Consider the following 20330-nt stretch of genomic DNA (forward strand, 5'->3'; position numbering starts at 1 on the left):
AGTATAACCTTGAAAGGCACTGTTTTTCATGTTAAGAATTCATGAAGGAGAATCACTTTGATGATTTAGAAATAGCTCACTTTAACATTAACATTGCAAACTTCCATGTCTATATACAGGAAATTTTCTCAGTGCAAATGATGTTTCACAATTTATCAAAGCACAGAGATAATTTTCTTTTATTTAGCAGCCAAAGTTCTATTTTCCACACAGAATAGGAATATCCTGATTTACCTATTAACAATAAATAGATTAGATTACAGCAAATGACCAGAAAGAGCCTGACAAACACTTAACACAGAACAAAATTATCTCTCTGTCCTAGTAGATGACCTATTAAAATAACATATTTTATTGATCTCCCTACATTAAATTTTGAGCAATAAGTAAAAAAAAGACCATTGGCATAATTTTGTGTATGTGTGTGTAGATACCTTCTGTAGAGACAGGATCCAATAATATAGACAGCAAATAACGTGAAAAAGAACACAAGAGAACTGAGCCTGTGGAAGCTGATTTGTGATTTTTGATTTTTTCATTTTTATGTTCTACCATTAAAAATAAAGCACATATAAGATCCCTGTATTTTTACCTAGCACAAATAAATCTAAACTAAATAACACATCAGAACAAATCAGTAATATGTAGAAATATGTCAAGAAAGCATTCCTTTTTCCTTTACTGGATTCTAGGTACTACTTCCAATAACTCAGTCAATCTAGTTAGGACATGCATTTGCTTGTTTCTTTCCAGCTACTGCTTTTCAAAAACTGTGTTTCCACAGCTGTGAATTATAATGCCTTCATTTCCCCTTCAAAAAGTGAATGTTGTCTATATAATGAAATCATTTATAATTTCGTTTGAAAACATAGTTGAAATCTTGTTTGTAGAGATTAGTGATAGTATTATAAGGTTATTATTATTTTACCGTCTGCCATAAAGTCAAGAAAATTTTAGAGAAACACTGCCGTATTTGGATGCACTTATGTATTTATTCCAGTTTTTTGTTGGAATCATGTACATAGAATTGAGGCATATCTAAATCTCTGGCCAACAAGTTTGTTTCATTACTTTTCAATTTGACAGAGTAGAAGGGATTTCTTCTAAAAATCATTGAACTTTAAATATGTTAAGCATAAAATAGGTGTGAAATGAGGCAACATATTCTTTCAGGACTTGTAAAGCTATAATCAACCCTATAACTGGAGATCCGTGACTACTAATGAGGTAAAGCAGGGAGCTGACAACAGCTGCTAATTGTAACCATAATTTCATGTTGCAAGTGGCAGATGTATTTCAGAAAATATGTTTGATGAACAGATTTACTGGTGGATGAGAATTAGTTCCCAATCCTTCTCTGGAAAAATGTTTATCCATGTTGCTTATCACAGCGTATTTCTGCTCAGGGGATCAGTCATCCATCCTTCCAGATTTGATCAGAGCAAACAGAAGAGTCCCATGTTACAAAATGACATCATTGTCAAATTACTGCTGGTTTTTCTTCACACTATAATTGGAAAGCTCAAGCGCTTTATTTGCATACCTTTTATATGCTAACAGGAATCAATCTATATGCTATGTTGTTAGGTACGGTCTCAGAAGTTGGCAGAATTGGCGGTAAAATTTGAAGAATATAATTTGAGATTAATTTGTTCTCTCAATATTTTTCTTCTCCTTGTTATAATTCTTGAGATATTACAGGTGAAACTATAATTTATTGTTTTTTAATTCTCCCAAGACTTGAGTATCCTATACAAAGCAAATATTCCTGGGAGAGTTTTAAACTGAAAGTTTTTTCAGCCACCTCTGTACACGGTGAAGCTAGGTTGTAAATTTGACTAGCAGTCTTTGACCCAGAAATTTTACTTTTTTGAAACTGTACCCTCAGGAAATTATCAGATACAGAGAAAAAAATATATATATATTTATATACACACATACATATATATATATTTAGATTGTACATATATCTCCAAACCATCTAAATTTTCATCAGTGATGTATCATTTACAATTCGGTGGTCCCAACCTTTTTGGCACCAGGGACCATTTTCATGGAAGACAATTTTCTACAGACTGGGGAGAGCGGGGATAGTTTCTGGATGATTCAAGTACATTACATTTATTGTGCACTTTATTTCTATTATTATTATGTTGTAATATATAATGAAATAATTACACAACTCATCACAGGTTGGGAAACCCTAACATAATACTATGCCATTTATACAATAGAAGTTTAAGAGATTTAGTGACATTAGAAAATATAATTAATAAAAATATATAGGCCCATATATATATTAAATGAACTCTCAACTATATAAAAATGAGATAGCTGATGATAAATTCATTGAAAGATGGAATATTTGATGGAAATATAGTAAAATAACAGTGGAATATTTATTGTGCAGAGAATTATAGATGTCTTATTTGCTTCAACATTTTTTGTGATCTATAGAATTCTAAAATGTGGATTCTAAAATGAATCACTACTATTATATCAGCAGAGACATGTTTGAAAATATTTTTTCTTTAAGTTCATCTTTTGGCAAAGACGTAATACAGGGGCTAGATTTACCGTATTACCCTAAACACTAAAAAAACAGACAAACTTCACAAAACAATGGTTTTTAAAGTACTGCACATAAGGAAACAAAGACAGTAATACCTGAGAGAAGGGGGGGAAATAAGATAAGCTCTAAAACTTTCCAGTATCCTGTCTAGGGAGGCTTTCCACAATGTAGGAAGTGGGAGCACAGATGGAGAGTGCCAGGCTCCCTAGAGAGATGGTGCTGACAGTCCAAGGAGACCAACGTGGCTAGAGTTTGCAGGTAAGTAATGCAGAAAAGAGAGTTTCCCAGACAGGAAACTACTGAAATCTGAAGAGGATCTCACTCAACTCAAACTTAGTATGTATCAGAACATGAATAGGAACAGATAACAAGAAACTATAAACATAAACAATCACAAGGATTAGAGAGAGCAAAACTATGAAACTGGGAATGGTTGTAGAATATTTTGAAATTCAGAATAATTCTAGTCTTCATTAGATAGAGGAGAAAACCTCATAATTTGCAGGACTTTTGGTAGACCACTCAGCAAGTTCTTGCTTAATAGAATAAAATTAGTCCTAGACTAAGATCTGTCAATAAAGCAAAAAAAAAAAAAAGATCCAAAAGAATTAAATTGTTTTAAATACCATAGCCACACATCAGAACAAAACTCAATGATTACCCTGATTACCTTGATTTCGTTATTACACTTGTGATGCCTGTAACAAAACATCACATATGCTCCATAAATATATACAACTGTTAGGTACCCATAATAATTAGCAATTTAAAAAAATTAAAAATGAGAATAATGTAAAAAAAAATAAATAAAATCTAGGCTGAGTATGGTGGTTCACACCTATAAACCTAGCATTTTGGGAGGCTGGGGGAGAAGGATTGCTTGAGCCCAAGAGTTCAAGACCAGCCTGGACAATAACAAGGCCCCATCTCTACAAAAAGTAGGAAAATTAGCTGGGTGTGGTAGCACACGCCTGTAGTTTCAGCTACTTGGGAGGAAGCAGGAGGATCACTTGAGCCCAGGAGTTCAAGGCTGCAGTGAGCTACGATTGCACCACTGCACTCTACCCCAGGCAACACAGTGAGATACTGTCTATAAATAAATAAATACATAATCTAAAATCAGTAAAAAAAAAAAAAACCTCAAGAATATTCATAAAAATGCAAAGCTATTCAACTTTAAACATGGTAAAATTCACATCTGTAATCTAATAAAAAAATTTAGAGGCATGCAAATAAGCAGGAAAATGTGAAGGCAAAGAAAAATGTATTAATTGAAAACAATCTATAAATGACACAGTTGCTAAAATTAGCTGACAATGATATTTAATGTTAATTTAATTATATTCCATATGTTTAATAAGACAGAGCAAAGAATAAGCATGTTAGAAAGACATGTTTAAAGCATATATATATATATATATATACATAAAAGACTATATATACAGTCTTAATAGAACCTCTAATAAAGAAGCTATAAAGTTTAAGATGGAAAAATATTCTGGATGAAATTAAAGCAGATTAGATATTGCAGAAAAAAATAACAAGCTTGCAGATGAAGAAGAAAGTGATCAATTCAAAATGCCAAAGGGAAAAAGGATGGAAAAAAATAAACAGAGCATCAGTAAACAGTGTTATACTTATAAGAGACCTAATATAATAATACTTAAATTCTCTGAAGAAGCAGAGGGTAAAGAAAAACATATTGATGAGACAGCAACCGACAATTTTCTGTATTTGAGAAAAGCTAGAAACTCACAGATCCAAGAAGCTTAATGAACTCCAAGAAGAAAAGAAATAAAGTATACTATATATAGCAAGGCATATCATAATCACATTGCTTAAAACTAGTGACAAAATTAAAATCATTCTAAAGAACAAATGGTAAGTTACAATCAGAGGAAAAAATAAGTACAGGGAAAAATCTTTTCTGTACTAATTAAAAAACAATCTAAACTTTTATACCCAGAAAAAGTAAACATAAGTGATAACAAATAATTCAAAAAATGAAAGGAAATGAATAAGACATACAGTATTAATCCAAAGAAGGTAGAAAATAAGAGAAAATTACAGGGAGATGGAAAAATCGGACAACAAATGCCACAATGATTAAGTTAACAGTATCAATAATCCCATTAAATATAAATGTTCTAAACATTTCAATGAAAAGTCAGAGAATGTTAGTTTATAAGGCAAGACACAGCTCTATGTCTCCTATGTTAATCATAACTTAAATGTAAACAGTTACTAAAAATAATATGTTATGCATATTAATATCAGACTATTGTGGAACACATCTAAGGCTGTAGTTAGAGGGAAATTTATATCACTATAAAGTACATACTAGGAAAAATAATTTGTCACCAATAAATGACCTTAGCTTGTAACTCAAGGAAACAGAAAAAAAAAAAGAAAAAAAAAGAAAATACAAATGAAACCCAATGTAAGCAAAAAAAAAAAAGAAAGTAATGAAAGTAAGAGCAAAAAAATAATGACATAAAGACAACTATTTAAAAAAAAAATAATGAAATAAAAATTTAGTTTTTCTGGAAAGAATAAACTTGAAAAAAGTTTAGTCACACTTAGCAGAAAAAAAGAAAGATAAATGTTAACAATAGTAGAGAGATCTGCCATCATTACAGATACCAAGAGGATAATGTGAAAATATTTTGAACAACTTTATGTTAATAAATTTGACAACATAGATAAGAGTTACAAATTCCCTGAAAGATAAAGAAAAATAAAAACAAAACCCAGCTCATGAAAAAAAGAATTAGATAACATAAAGAATCTTATAATTTTACTAGAGAAGTAAATAAAATTCATACTTATAACTTATATGAAATAGAAAATTCCAGTTTCAAATATCTTCACTTCTAAATGCTACCAAACATTTGAGAAAAAATGCCAATTATATGCAAGCTGAACTAGAAAATTAAAGAGGATGTTATACATCCTACTGCATTCTATGAAGTAGTATTTTCATGATATCAAATTTAGACAAAGACATAACATGAAAATGAAACTATACAAGAATATTCCTTATAAACAAAGATGCAAAAGTGGCTAAGTGTCATTTATCCCAAGAATGCAGGACTTGCTTAATATTCCAAAAATCAATCAAAACTATTTAAAATTTAGCAAACCATGCAGTCATTTTAGTAGACACAAAAAATACCATTTGACAAAATCCAAATTTTATTCTTGATAATAATGGTCAAAATACAGGATTAGAAGAAAATGTCTTCAGTTTTACAAAGGATAAAATTTTTTTTAGAAAGTTACAAATGCATCATATTGTATGTTAAAAGACTAAATGATTTCCCCATAAAACAAGGAGCAAAGCTAGAATTTTTTTCTCTTATCACTTCTATTCAACATTGTTCTGGAGGTTCTTGCCAGTGACATAACACAATAAAAAGAATTTTAAGGAATTCATATTGGAAACGAATAAAAATAAAAACCTGTCTACATTCTCAGAATAAATGATTATCATTGTAAAAAATAAGATGGAAACTATTTAAAAATCTATTAGAACTACCCAGTGAGTTTAGCAAGATTGTAGGATGCAAGATTAATAACAAATCAGTTGCATGTATATTTAAAAACAATAATCAGAAATTGAAATAAAAACACTACAGGTATGATAATAACATTAATATATATGTAATCTTAGGGTAAACCTGACAAAAGATATTCTTGACCTGTACACATAAAACAACATTGTATTACTGGAAAAAATCCCAAAATAAGTAGAGAAATATACATTTTTGTGGGTTAATATATTCAATACCATTATGATATCAATTCTGCCTACATATATTTACAGACTCAACACAATCCCAATCAAAATCCCAGTGGACTCCTTTGTATAAATTGACATATGAAAATACAAGGAGCCTAGAAAAACAATTTTAAAAGAGGAAAAAATAAAATTAGAGGATGAACACTACCTGGTTTCAAGACTTTTACAAGGCTATACAAAAATGTGATATTTTTGTAAACATAGACAAATAGATAATTGTAATAGAAGAGAATGTCCAGAGTTAGACTCACATATATATTGAAAACTAATTTTCAACAAATATGCATAAATAATTCAGTGGAGAAAAGATGGTCTTTGCAACAAACATTCTAGAAACATTGGATATCCATATACAAAAAAAATTTGATTCATACCTCATATCATACCAAGAAAATGACTTAAAATGGATCATAGATTTGTGATATAAATATAAATATATTATTACTTTGAAATAGGTACTAGAACCTCATCATTAAAAAACTTGATATGTTGTATTTGATCAAAATTAAAAACTTTATTTGTGAAAGTCAATTTAAGGGAATGGAAATACACACAGTGACTAGCAGAAAAAAATTGTAAAACGCATATCTGATAAAGGACTTTATCCACTATATACATGCAAACTAAATAATGAGGAAAAAACCCAGTAAAATATAGACAAATATGTAAATAGACACTTCATCAAAGAACATACATAGGTGTCACATAAACATATGAAAAATGTTTAATGTCATTAGCCATAAGGGGAATAAAATTAAAACCAAAATGTGATACTGTTGGAAATTATTACATACCAATTAGAATTGCTAAAATGAAAAAGATTGACTGTATCATGTTTTGGTGAGGATGGGGAGCAATTTTAATCCTCCTATATGCTTTTTGGGAATGGAAAAAGGTGCAACAACTTTGGAAAATATGTTGGTTTCTTAAATGTTAAACATATGCTGGTCATATGGTCAGCCATTACTTTTCCAGGTATTCACTCAAGAGAAATGAAAGCCTGTAGCTACACAAATACTGGTGCACAAATATGTACGTATGTACTTGTGTAGAAATTTATATAAATGTATGATAATATCCAAGTATTGAATACAACTCAAAATATCAATCAATAAGTGAACACATAAACAAATTGTGGTATTTGTATGTGTAAGAATACTGTTTGGGTATTAAAAGAATGAACTATTCATGCACACAATAACAAGAAGAAATTCCAAAATAATTATGCTAAGTTAAAGAAGTCAAAAAATGAATATTTTTATATGAATGAATGCATAGGATTTATTTATATAAAATGCTAGAAAATCCAATTTAATGTAATCTATTGACTGGAAGCAGAAACCTACGGTATGGAGTGGAACTCTGAGTTGGGAAGGAGGCATTCCCAAGGACCATGGAGAAACTGCAAGAGTAAGGGATATGTGCATTATCTGGACTGTGATTTTTAACAGAGGTGTCAATAAGCCAAAGTTTATCCACTCGTACACCTTAAATTTGTACAGTTTGCTGTAGGTCAATTATATTTCAATAAGCTATTAAAAAATAATAGAAACAAAATCATAGTTTCCTAAGATAAAACGTCTAGAGTGTTAGTTTATGAAATTCCAATTTGTTGTCATTAAAAAATTAGATTAAAGTCTAAGGAACAAACGCTATGTTTTGTCTCTTGCTTAAATTTGTACTTGATGGCTCTGCTTAGTACCACTGAGATCAGCTGAATAATCTACGAGTGAGGAACATTGTATTAATTTTCTCTATCTCATAACCAAGTCCCAGAGAAATCAGTATTTTTGCTAGCACAGGATTTATATTCAGACAGACAATAGTTTCAACCCCAGTCTGCAAATTATTTGTGCCATGTCCTTGGAAAAGTTACTTGAACTCTTTTCATCTCAGTTTATTCTTTCATAAAATGGGAGTGATCATAATTGTACCTGCTTATACATTGTTATGAGGCTTAAAGAAGCTAATAAATATAATGCTCTTTAAGCAGTTTCTTGTTCACAGAAAGAAATCAATGAATGACAGCCATTATTTTATGGAAGAAAAAATAGACAAAATGTTTAAGACAGTAAATATCATAAAACTGATGCCATAATTTGACTACAGAACATATATTTTGTGGCTTATTGCCAGACTTAATGATAAGATGAAAACATTTGTGCAGAAAGGAGTATTAAAGAACTGACAAAACTTGATGAGACCTCCGTGATCTGAATAAATGTACAAATACCCTTCGCGATGTGGAAGAGACATTGTGCCCCTTGCAAGGCAACCAACATTTATGGAATTCCTAATATACAAATATACTAGATGAATGAGGAAAAGACACAAAGATATTATTAAGATGTTTTCTCTTTCAGAATCACAAATGTTCAATGGTCCAGCAATAACAGGTTCATCATCTGAAAGAGTTGATACACTGCCATTGTCTGCGACTTTCTAATAGTGTGTGATTATCATTGAAAAAAAGTTACAATCACTCACTCTTTACAATCACACATCTTATAGGATTTCTAACATAAACATTGGGAGAAAAAAAACACTAAGGAGAAATGAAGGCACAACCAACATTGATGACGCTTGAAATCTGACAAAACCTATTAAGAAAAGACAGAGAATCTGTAGCTACTGGTATGAATAACTCCTTATCCTTTAAAAAATAGATGTGTATTTATTTCCACCTGAGGATTGTGGAAAAAAAAAAACATTAATATAACATGATTTACATCTTTTTTTCTGTAAGTCCACATACAAGAGACATCATAACCTTCCAGTGGCATGCCATTTCAATAAAATACAAATCTACATTGTGTTGGGTATGAACATGTTAGTATATACACGTTCATCATTGGGAAACTAGATTACTACTTCATTTTATTTCAAGAGTTTTGCTTTAAACAATATGGACATTTAAAATTCAATATGTAATGTATATTGAGAAAAATTCTGTCAGAGTAATATAATCTCCTATATGAACTAGAAGGCATGTTTGAAAAATAATGTTGAGCAATATACAAAATACATAAGTTGGTAAGAACTTATACAACTATATTTATTTATTAATACATTCTCCTAAGACAATTTATAAGAATCATTTAAGTTTCTGGCATATTTGAAAGCTTTTGAAAGGTGAAAACTATTCAAGTTTTGGAAAGGAATTATAATAATTGTTAATACTTTTACCTTCCTTATTGATTTAAATATCATCTCTTTAGTAACGTTGTGTTGTTATGAGAATTTATAATTGACATATTGTTTCTCCAAAATTTTGATATAAGGTAGGCCTTAGTGGTAATTTTGACATTTCTAGAAAAACAGATTTTTTTTCCAATTTATTTATTTAGATCATTTTTATTTGAACTTTGATTTAACCTAGAGGGACAATGAGACAAGAACCATATCAATAATAAAGAGATTAAAATCACTGATTCTAAAACTAAACTACTTGGTTCTCAAACCCAGTTTTCCACTATTAGGCAATGATTTCAATGGTCAGTGCCTCAGTCTTATCTCCAGAAAGACATCATAATAACATCTATCTCGCAGTATAAGACTCAAAGGAAATAATATACCCAGAGCATTTTAAACACAGCCTAAGAGTTTGTATTCTGGGAGTCTTTGGTGTTATTGTGCTTAATTATGCATTGTGCAACGTTATTTTTTCCACACACCTTATAAGTAGTGATAAGATTGTTATATTTTATAAACATAAATTTTCTTAAAGTACTTACTTTATTAAATTGTTCTTGGCATCTGGGTCATAGGCTGTCACCTGTCCAATGATGCTGCCCTCCTTTACATCTTCATCTACTTCAATCAAATAAGAGATTTTACTGAACACAGGAGGCTCATCTATGTCTTCCACAGATATTTTGACCGCAGCTGTGTCTTTGAATGGTCCCAGGTGTAAGAATCGTGGATCAGGGTGAGTGTTACTTGCGTCCACTCTTAAAGTATACAGCATTTTGTTTTCAAAATCTAAATTCTGAAGTTAAATAAAATAAGAACAATTAGCATAATTTAGAAGACTTAAAAATGAAAGGCAATTTCAAAGTTTAATAACCAGTTCTCTTAAACATACCAAGAGTTCTGGTTAAATAAATTTCCCAATTATTGCTTCATAGGTATATCAAATCAATTAACAAATATTTTTTTTGCCTTACACTTATTTATATGGGGTTAACTAAATATAATATTACACACATTAAGACTGATTATAGCTTAGTAATGTATTTAAATTTTTGAAATCACAGGTAAATGAAATATTATCTCATGAATTTATCAATTATGTATTAACATTTTTTCATGGTAAAATCAGAGGAAAAATAGAATAAAATAGAGGTACAAAATAAAAATTATTTATATTTCATTAATTTGAGCAAGGTATGAGTAAAAAGTGAAATCAGGGCAGTAGAAAATAATCAATATCGAGCTGGCTTGGTATGTAACATTTCAGAATCCTCTCCCTCATGCATTAAAAATCAAGACACCTAACATAAAACACATGGAATCTTCAAGTTTTATTTATTTAAATACGCCAAGACACTTAGAATTACAATATTTTGAAAACTGCATGAAATAACAATGATGGCTGCATGACTAGTTTTTTTTTTTTTTTTCCCCATGGAGAAATACAAAAGTAATTCTGAGTTGATCTAATTTTAGTTTAATTGTTGTCTGCTATTAGCACAAGCAGTTAAAGTTTTATATCACTTTGTAAGTGTCGATGATAAAGATGGTTAACATATTTGAAGTGAGATCTCAACTATTCCCACTTGTATGAAAGATAACATGTAGAAGAGGGGAAAAATAAATCGCAGGCTTTTGTTCCCCTTGCTGAAAAGCAAAAATAAACCATAAAGCACTCAATGAAAAAATGAAGACAGCAAAAAGAAACCTGTTTGACAGTTATAATCCCTTCCTGTGTATCCTTGTCAGTGATGACATCAAACATGTCTGCACCATCTCCTTCAGTAATGCTATATTCCATCTCGGCATTTTTCCCCACGTCAGGGTCATTGGCTTTTATCCTTCCAAGATGGGTTCCAAGAGGTACAGACTCAGGAGAATTAAATTGATACGTACCTGTAAAGGAAATGAATTGCTTTGTCATTTCACCTTTAGATAACAAAATTCCTTTATTTCCTCTGCCTTTTTTACTTAAATAAATTAATTTTAAGTTGGGAGAGTTTTTCATCATATTGAATTATAAGCTGTCAAAAATTATAGAAAAATTGGGAAAATAATTTATAAAAGCAGAACACTCTCATTTTGTAAATGAAAAATATAAGGCAAAGAAATATTAAGTAAATGTCCCAAGGTTATTTAGGTAATAGATGGTAGGCCTGATACTAGAATCCAGAACTTTTGACTTAAAAGGACCTGAGAACCACTTATTTATTGCTTATCTGGGGCATTTAAAATTGCCATTACCCACTCAGTTTTACATATATCAAATTATTTTAAAAAATATAATTTTTATCCTATATCATGGATACAAATAATTTCACACACAGCAATGTCGATTTTTTGTGTGTTTGGTTTAATTTTAATATCTTTAAGTGGAGTGTGTATCATGCTGTTTTCCACCGGTCCAGCCAATCATTATATTGCATGCTACTGTTCCTGAAAACATTTTTATTTGTGACTATCTGAGCGACAATAGATTAAAAAATACCAAAAATGTTAATGAAAGTCAGAAATAATTTTAAAGATTTACTATGTGCTATGTTAGGTCAGAGGCCCTCTATGTCAGTTTATTTAATCCTTACACTAGTCCTCTAAGGATCAATCTAGGCATATCATCTTCAGGGGCAGCTATCAAGGAAGTCATCCTGCAGACTTGGGAAAAGGAGAATGCAAAATCTCTCTGACTTCAAAGTCTATTATTTTTCCAGTTTGGTGGTTAAAAATATGAGCTTATAAATCCAACTGCCTGGGTTTAAATTCTCATCACTGAGCAAGTTAATTGAATTCTCTAAACTTTGATGTCTGCATCTATAAAATAAAGGTGATAACAATAATAATTAACTCATAGGTTTGTTATGTGGATTACGTGAGATTGTGTATGCAATAAGTTTAGCCCAAGGTCTAGTCCTCTACATTTTACTATTACTATTTTAATTCCAAATCTTTTGTTAAGATTATAATAGATCATAGAAGTACAGAGTGGCAAGCCACTGAAAATTCACCAAACCATACTCTTTCAGTTTATATTTAAGGAATTTGAATGCAAAGTTTAGATTTATGTTATTTAGGCTTATTATTTATACTCTCAGAAATCTTTATTTTTTGACATTTATCATATGGATATATGTCCAGCAATCAAAGCTGAATCAAATATTTTATATTTCTTTGGCCTGGGAAAATGCTTTACTGTATTGAAATCAATGAAATGAATTTAAATTTGAGTCCCTAATTCAATATTTCAAGATAGGGCCCTTTATACATTTATTCACTGCAAAAGTAAAAAAAAAAAATTTCAGCAGAAAATTGGAATCTGTTTTTGTAGGACCACATGTAATGTAAAGCATCCATAGTTTAAAGTATATCCAAAAATGGTGACAACTGAAAGAGTATTAACTGATTTAATTTTCATAACTTGATAACATGGATAATACTAAGATTTAATATATCTAAGATGTCATCAGTCACAACCAAGGTAAACCATAACTTTATAGGCCACTGAGAAAATACAAATCTAATGCCAAATAAACCACTTTGCATTGATTTTAATATAGTATCTTATTTCAGGTATTTAAAAGATCAATAAGTCTGTGTTTTAGAATGAATTAAATTAGGGGTATTTATTTTTATGTATAAACAAGATAGGTAAGGCAAAACAAGTGGCAGGTACAGGACTTGAAGTCAGGGGGCCAGAAATGAGAGACCACACTCCTAACTAGTAAAGAGAGATCAGAAGAAAAATATTAAGATGATCATGGAGAGTGTTGCGAAAAAAAGTCTGGAAAACTTTAAAATTCTTCAAAAAGTAGAAAAAGATAATTAAAGCTGCCAAAGAACAACACGTCCTTTTCTTCTCCTACTACCCACTCAAGAAATGATGAGGCCGGGCGCGGTGGCTCACGCCTGTAATCCTAGCACTCTGGGAGGCCGAGGTGGGCGGATCGTTTGAGCTCAGGAGTTCGAGACCAGCCTGAGCAAAGAGCGAGACCCCATCTCTACTAAAAATAGAAAGAAATTATATGGACAGCTAAAAATATATATAGAAAAAGTTAGCCGGGCATGGTGGCGCATGCCTGTAGTCCCAGCTACTCGGGAGGCTGAGACAGGAGGATCCTTTGAGCTCAGGAGTTTGAGGTTGCTGTGAGCTAGGCTGACGCCACGGCACTCACTCTAGCCTGGGCAACAGAGTGAGACTCTGTCTCAAAAAAAAAAAAAAAAAAAAAGAAATGATGAAAACAACTATGATCACTTTCAATTTGTCAGAAATTGTTATTATTTGTATGTGTGTGTGGAGGAAGGGGTTGTATGGATTTGCCTTTATGTACAAACTAACTGTGAACTACTAGGTACAAATATTCACTCTGTTAGTGTGTTTGAGATACTTTTCAACATGAGATCACTGAAAACTTTCTTACTCTGGGGAAATCGAGGAGGATTGTTGTTGACATCTGTCAGAGTGATGTTCACTGTGGTGGTTCCAGAAAGGCCTCCCATCTGGCCGCCCATGTCTTTGGCCTGTATAACCACCTGGTACTGCTCTCTATTTTCTCTGCTCATATCTGGTAATGCAGTTTTTATTATGCCTTTGGGAAAAAGTAGAAAAAAGTTTTTCAGTTAAATCACTGAGTTTTAAAATTAAGCTATGCAAGATCCATTTTAGAGAAATTAATCATAACAAATGGATAAAACGTCAGTGTATTTAAATATATCTTTCAATCCATAACCATTTTAACATAATTCACAGAACAGAAAGAATTCTGCCATGGGCTATTGTTCACAAATGGGTTTTGCTAAATCATTGTATTTATTCTTTTTTAAAAATAAATAACTCCAGTAAAAAATCCTTAGACAAATAAGCTTACTAATTTTGATGATTGTCACATTCTTTAGACTTTAGGTATTTCCTATGCTATATAATGTGCTGAATCTCTGTGAGATTTTGAACTTAGTGTCTTAAATTTAAACCCAATAAATAATAATCTAAAGAGCTAAGGATTCAAATAACTTATTTAAATAATACCAACTTTGATTTTGTTTCTGTGGAAAAACTGGAAGGAAAAAATAGAAACAATACTGAATGCATAGGTTTTAAAATATAGAAAAATCCTTAAATTAATTGTACATTCAAATGTACTATATGGGGAATAGGCCAATTTTAAATGTTGTTACCTGATTCTGGATCCACTGAAAAATATGGCTGTCCTTGTAATATGCTATAGACCACTTTGGCACTATTTCCATAATTGGCGTCATCTGCATCTGTTGCAGTCACTTGTATAACAGATGTACCTATATAAAGCAACCCCCCCCAACACAAACACTTCAATACTTGTAAATTTGAAACGATCGTTCTGAAAAAACACTGTTGGTGGTGTGGTGTGTTAGAGTATGGTATATGTTTCAAGAAATTTGTTTAAGTGATTCTGACTCAAACAAAATCACTTTTCTTTCATTTTTTTTTAAAAATTCAAATATCCCTTAATTGTATTCTTTGAGTTATCTAAGAAAAAGTAATGGAAAATCAAAATCTATTTTATAATACAGATGGATAATGAGACTAATGCAAAGTATTTTAATTGATTAGAAATATTTAGAAAGGCAAGCATTTTTAAACTATTAATGTAATGCACTTGAAACATTGATTGCTAACTGGAAACATGTATTTTAAAGATAAACCTGACATTTATAATCCTCCAACAGCTATTTACTCCAGTAAATTGGACTGTGTATTATAAATACAAGGAAAAATAAAAGGACCCTGTTTTTTGGCTAAACAAACAAAAATGGCATAAAATTTACCCGCAAAGTATTTGTTGATCACAAGGTATATCTAATTATAAAGGATCTGGGCCTCTCTTTAAAATACAGATAACAGAGTCAGATATTATTGTGCCTATTGATATACTACATAGTATTGGTTATGTGCTGCATATTTGTAAATTAGTTTATATTTTCCAAAAGAAGATAAGGAAGTGTGTAATTCTTTGTCACATGCAATACTGCAATTTAACATTACTATCTAGTTAATTTTATATTATAAAATTTAAATTACTTTAATTTTTTTACAAATCATTATATTTTAAAAGATAAGAGTACTTTAAAAGAGTTATTTTCAGGGATAAGTGTAAAGAAATATATTGATGAATTTTTGTGTTATTTTTTACTAAATCACTATAAAGATTCGAATCAGGGTTCTAAAATAACCCTTAACTAAACCCTACTATGTATTCTCTTGGGCAAAATGAGTTTGTAGGACATTTTTCGCTATATTATACATAATTTTTCAAAAGTTTGATTCTGGCTTTTACATAGCTTTTTTTTTTTTTTTTTTTTTTTTTTTTTTTGGCAGAGTCTTGCACTGTTGCCAGGCTAGAGTACAATGGCGTCATCATAGTTCACTGCAACCTCAAACTCCTGGGCGCAAGTGATTCTCCTACCTCAGCCTGCCGAGTAGCTGGGACTACAGGTGAATTCCACCACACTTGGCTAATTTTTCTGGTTTTTTTTTCAGAGATGAAGTCTCACTATGTTGCTCAGGCTGGTCTCTGACTCCTGGCCTCAAGCAATCCTCTCACTTTGTCTTACATATATTTTAAAGTTACTGAGAACAAGTCGAATTCCATATTGGCCCTGTCACCTATTTTAATAGATCAAATATATTATATATTCATTAACTTGTCTAACTGAGTTGTAGTGAATGTTTCTCAAATTGGGTGTATATGCTTATGCAAATTCTAAAAATTAATATTTTGTAATTAAGATTAACACGAACAACTCATTTTTCATCAATGTGTTTGAATCTTAACACATGAAGTAACAATCTTTATTATGATTTTTCAGAATTAATTAGCTTAAAAAACGAGAACTTGAGTTCTTCCTCTTGAGGCCTCTGTTTCTTCAACTGTAATGGGATTAATATGCTCTGTGAGTGAATGGAAGCACTACATACTCACTCAATCTATCCCAGCTCTAAGCTTTTATCATTTAAAAATTATCTACCCATGTGCTCACTAGACCAAATCAAAAGTGATAAAGGATTTTCCCCACCATAATTCTCAGTTCAATAAAGAGGTTTTCTTACTTATATTTAATTTTTTTGTATAATCTTTTGAGAATATATGTTACAATAAGAATCTTTTTCATAGTTGGAACTTATTGCAATGTGAATTATTAAGCATTACAAATATGCTGAAAATACAAGTAGTTAATTCATAAATTTTATGACATTTCTTGGGTTGCTGGTTCCATTTTTCTTTTAACATTAGCATCATTTTAAGCTTTCACAATGAGCACAGGTAAAAACAATCTTCTCTACCTTTTTGACACTTTTTAATAATATTTTTATTGTGAAATTTTAGTTTTAATTATTTCCTCTGTATTGTGGGTATGTTATGTAAAGGTCTTGACCTAAAATAAAAAGGAAGATAATCTAAAGAATAGAAATCAACTCTGTGATGTGGCTAAAAAGCTAAAATCGCCAATATGAAACACTTGTTCTACCTCTTGGAATCATTGTAATAATTAGGGATGCTGGTAAACACTGATAACATATCATTGATATGTTATTTATAATAGCAACATGAAAAAAGAGAAACATTTAGTGCGTTGAACTGTAGGGAGTATTTTTTTTTTTCCCCAGAAATGTAATGACTTATTACACAGTTAGTACTATTTAGCAATAACATTAGATAGAAAATGGTTTATAAGTTTTATACCAATTTTATCTGTTTATAAAGCAGAATAAAGAAGAATGCATTTTAAGCCGGGCATGGTGGCGCATGCCTGTAGTCCCAGCTACTTGGGAGGCTGAGGCAGGAGGATTGCTTGAGCCCAGTAGTTTGAGGTTGCTGTGCGCTAGGCTGATGCCACGGCACTCACTCTAGCCCGGGCAACAGAGTGAGACTCTGTCTCAAAAAAACAAAAAAGAAAAAAAGAAGAATGCATTTTGATTTTTATGTCCCTCTGAATTTTCAAAAATATTTGTAATTTTTATTTATTCTCCAATGATTTAAAATAAATATTTTACTTTCATATTAAATAAAGATAAAAATGTGTTCAGCAAAGTATAGAGAAGCATGAATGACAATACATCTCATGTCAAGGGATGAGCATAATTTTGACTTCATTATTTTTGGAACTCATAATTTTAAAAGAGTTTACATAACATATACCTTCCTTTCAGTAGAAAATATGTTAAAGAATTTAAAAAGTTTATTTTAATACTTAACTCATTCTTCCCATAAATATACTAATACAACATATAATATTTAGGAAAAAATTTCAAAGGCATAAAGCTAATTCCATAATAGTAAATCATGGGGAAATATTAAAAATTAATGAATAAATAACTTGATCACTGAAGATTTTGAGGAAGAAATAGTATTCCTCTGGACATGGAAAAATGTTAGTAAACATTACAATTATTGCTGTAATTTAAAAGTAAGAAAGTTTAGATCACACCATGTGACCAAGCAATATTACTTGATCTTAGATATATGTTTTACACATAATATTAGGGGAAGTTAAATTAATTCAGGTTATTTCACTATACAAAGTAAACTTCATAGATAAAAGAAAAAAATGTCCCTCTGTTGTCTTTGTGCCTCATATACACATAGGGAAATATATTTTGGATATGTCATATTTGAAATATTTAAAATGTTATTATATTATAAATGACCCAAAATATATAGGTCTCACATCTATCTATTCCTCTATCTATATATCTATGTATGTATATAGATACAGGTATGCTAAAATACAATGGAATATTTGTGTACAAAGACTACTTAGGCATCATAAATTTTACTAATTTAAAAGTTTTCTTTTGCTAAACACACATAGTATTGAGAGAAGAAAAGCTACTGTTACTCTTCTTTAATAAATAGCAACTTTTTGGTACAGTAATATTGTAAAGATTGTATTACAGCCTATTATGTTGTATAACACTTAAAACTTTCTGTCTCGTATATATAACATATTATATATATGCACATATGTGTGTATATATACATTTATGTATGTGTGGAGTTGTTGAAATGATGAGGAAGCCAATTAAAGGGTAAAGAAACAGAATCACTCTATGAATAGGAGGAAGTAAGAAAAAAAATGGTAGTGGCTTTAGCTACTCTATGGCCCAACGCCTTCCATTTGAGCCCTGTAGAAAAGAGATTAACTTGATTTTTAACTTGGCTAAAGATGAGAATACTGTGATGGGAAGCATAGAAAGGGAAAGAGAAAGTTATTCTTCACACTTCTCTGTGAATATTCTTGTGGTTTTGGCAGAATTAACTCTCTGCTTCTGTCCAAGGGCTATGTATGACAGCCATTAACTTGAGGATCATGGGCAGACAGCTTCCCAAGACCTTTGGAATACAGGTTTTGCTAGATGTTTTCATGCAGTGAAGTGGAATTTGAAGGGGCCCATTAGATGTCCAGGAATTGAAATCATACTGTTAGATGCAACATTTTCTTTTTTCGTTGATTTTTTTCCTTTCCTTTTTTTTTTTTTTTTTTTTTTTTGGTGAAATGTAAACTCTTTAAGGGAGAGGTCATGTGTGGTTTTGTTCAACATTTTACCCTTAAAAGCCAGCAGGGTTTTTAGCACAAAGTCATAACGAGGACTAACATTGATAGAATGTTTAATGTGCACTGGGCAGAGACCTCAGGACTTGACTGGTATTATTACTTTATCCTCATGATACACATAGGATGTAGGCCTTAAGGCACATAGAAGTTACTGGGTTTGTGACAGAGGTGACAGAGCTCAGTAGGGGACAGAACTGGAATTAGACCTGGCCAGTATGGTTAAAGAACCTCCATTCTAAATGTTTTACCAAATGCCTGTCTGGTGTTAAGGATATGATTGTATCCCTTTTTGAATCTATAATCAGTGAACCTCTCAATAAGGTTCCAGTTAGGATGCAAAGGATTCATCCATGGAGTTACGTGTGTAATATGTGAAAAACTACAGAGGGATTCCTGGTTGGGGGGTCAGAGTGTGGGGAGGAACTAGATAAGTTTTTGAGAATGTAGTTAGGAGAAATGTCTAGTCATTGAGAAAGTATACATCCAAAATCACCAAATTTATACAGCAGGGATTTGCTTAGATGAAGATGAGTACATTTAAATATAGAAAGTTGGCAGAAAATCATTAATCCATAGTATAATGACTGCAAATACTGGAAACGATAAAAAGTAGAGAGCTGCTAATAATATTTTAATCAAAGTGTATCCCATTTTCTAGACTTATATATCTTTGTATATCATCCAGATTATATGTTCCAAGCAGAAGATGTTAATGCATTTCAAATTTCATGACTTTATTGAAGTTATTTGAATTTAACTACAAAAAAAGAGAGTGTTGGTACTAAAAAGACCTAATAGTTTTGGCAGAGATAAACATAGGCATAGGGAAAGAACAAGTTGATGAGAGAAAAAAAGAAGAAACAAGTATCTTAAGAAACAAAAATGAATGCAAAGAAGGCAAAGATTAAAAGAGGTCATCATAGGATAGCATTGTAAAGAAAGGTAGAATAATAATAAGTAAATTTTATGTTATTCCATTAGACTTCATTTCCTCCCAAAGCTAATACTCGTAGTGTTTCAACTCTTTGATTTAAATTAAAATCATTAATTACATAATGAATATAAATTGTAGTTAAATTGTCATGTGATACTTCATTTATAGATGACTTCTTCATTGTTTGATTACACATGAGCTTTAAGTGTTAATATGTGGGTTACACATGGCCTGACAAAGTTCCT

At 31.0% G+C, this 20330-nt stretch overlaps 1 protein-coding gene across 2 annotated transcripts in view; it reads right to left on the reverse strand.

Moving 5' to 3' along the window:
• CDH9 (cadherin 9) overlaps nt 1-20330 on the reverse strand; it is an 82625-nt gene that overhangs the window by 13715 nt on the left and 48580 nt on the right. For both annotated transcript variants that reach the window (XM_069492432.1, XM_069492433.1), the window contains exons 3-6: nt 14733-14852; nt 13979-14146; nt 11275-11462; nt 10109-10362 (exon numbers count right to left, since the gene is read on the reverse strand). In XM_069492432.1, coding sequence (XP_069348533.1) covers nt 10109-10362; nt 11275-11462; nt 13979-14146; nt 14733-14852 — 730 coding nt within the window. The remainder of the gene's footprint in view (nt 1-10108; nt 10363-11274; nt 11463-13978; nt 14147-14732; nt 14853-20330) is intronic.

The sequence above is a fragment of the Eulemur rufifrons genome, chromosome 17 (assembly GCF_041146395.1).
Source record: "Eulemur rufifrons isolate Redbay chromosome 17, OSU_ERuf_1, whole genome shotgun sequence".
Taxonomy (NCBI): domain Eukaryota; kingdom Metazoa; phylum Chordata; class Mammalia; order Primates; family Lemuridae; genus Eulemur; species Eulemur rufifrons.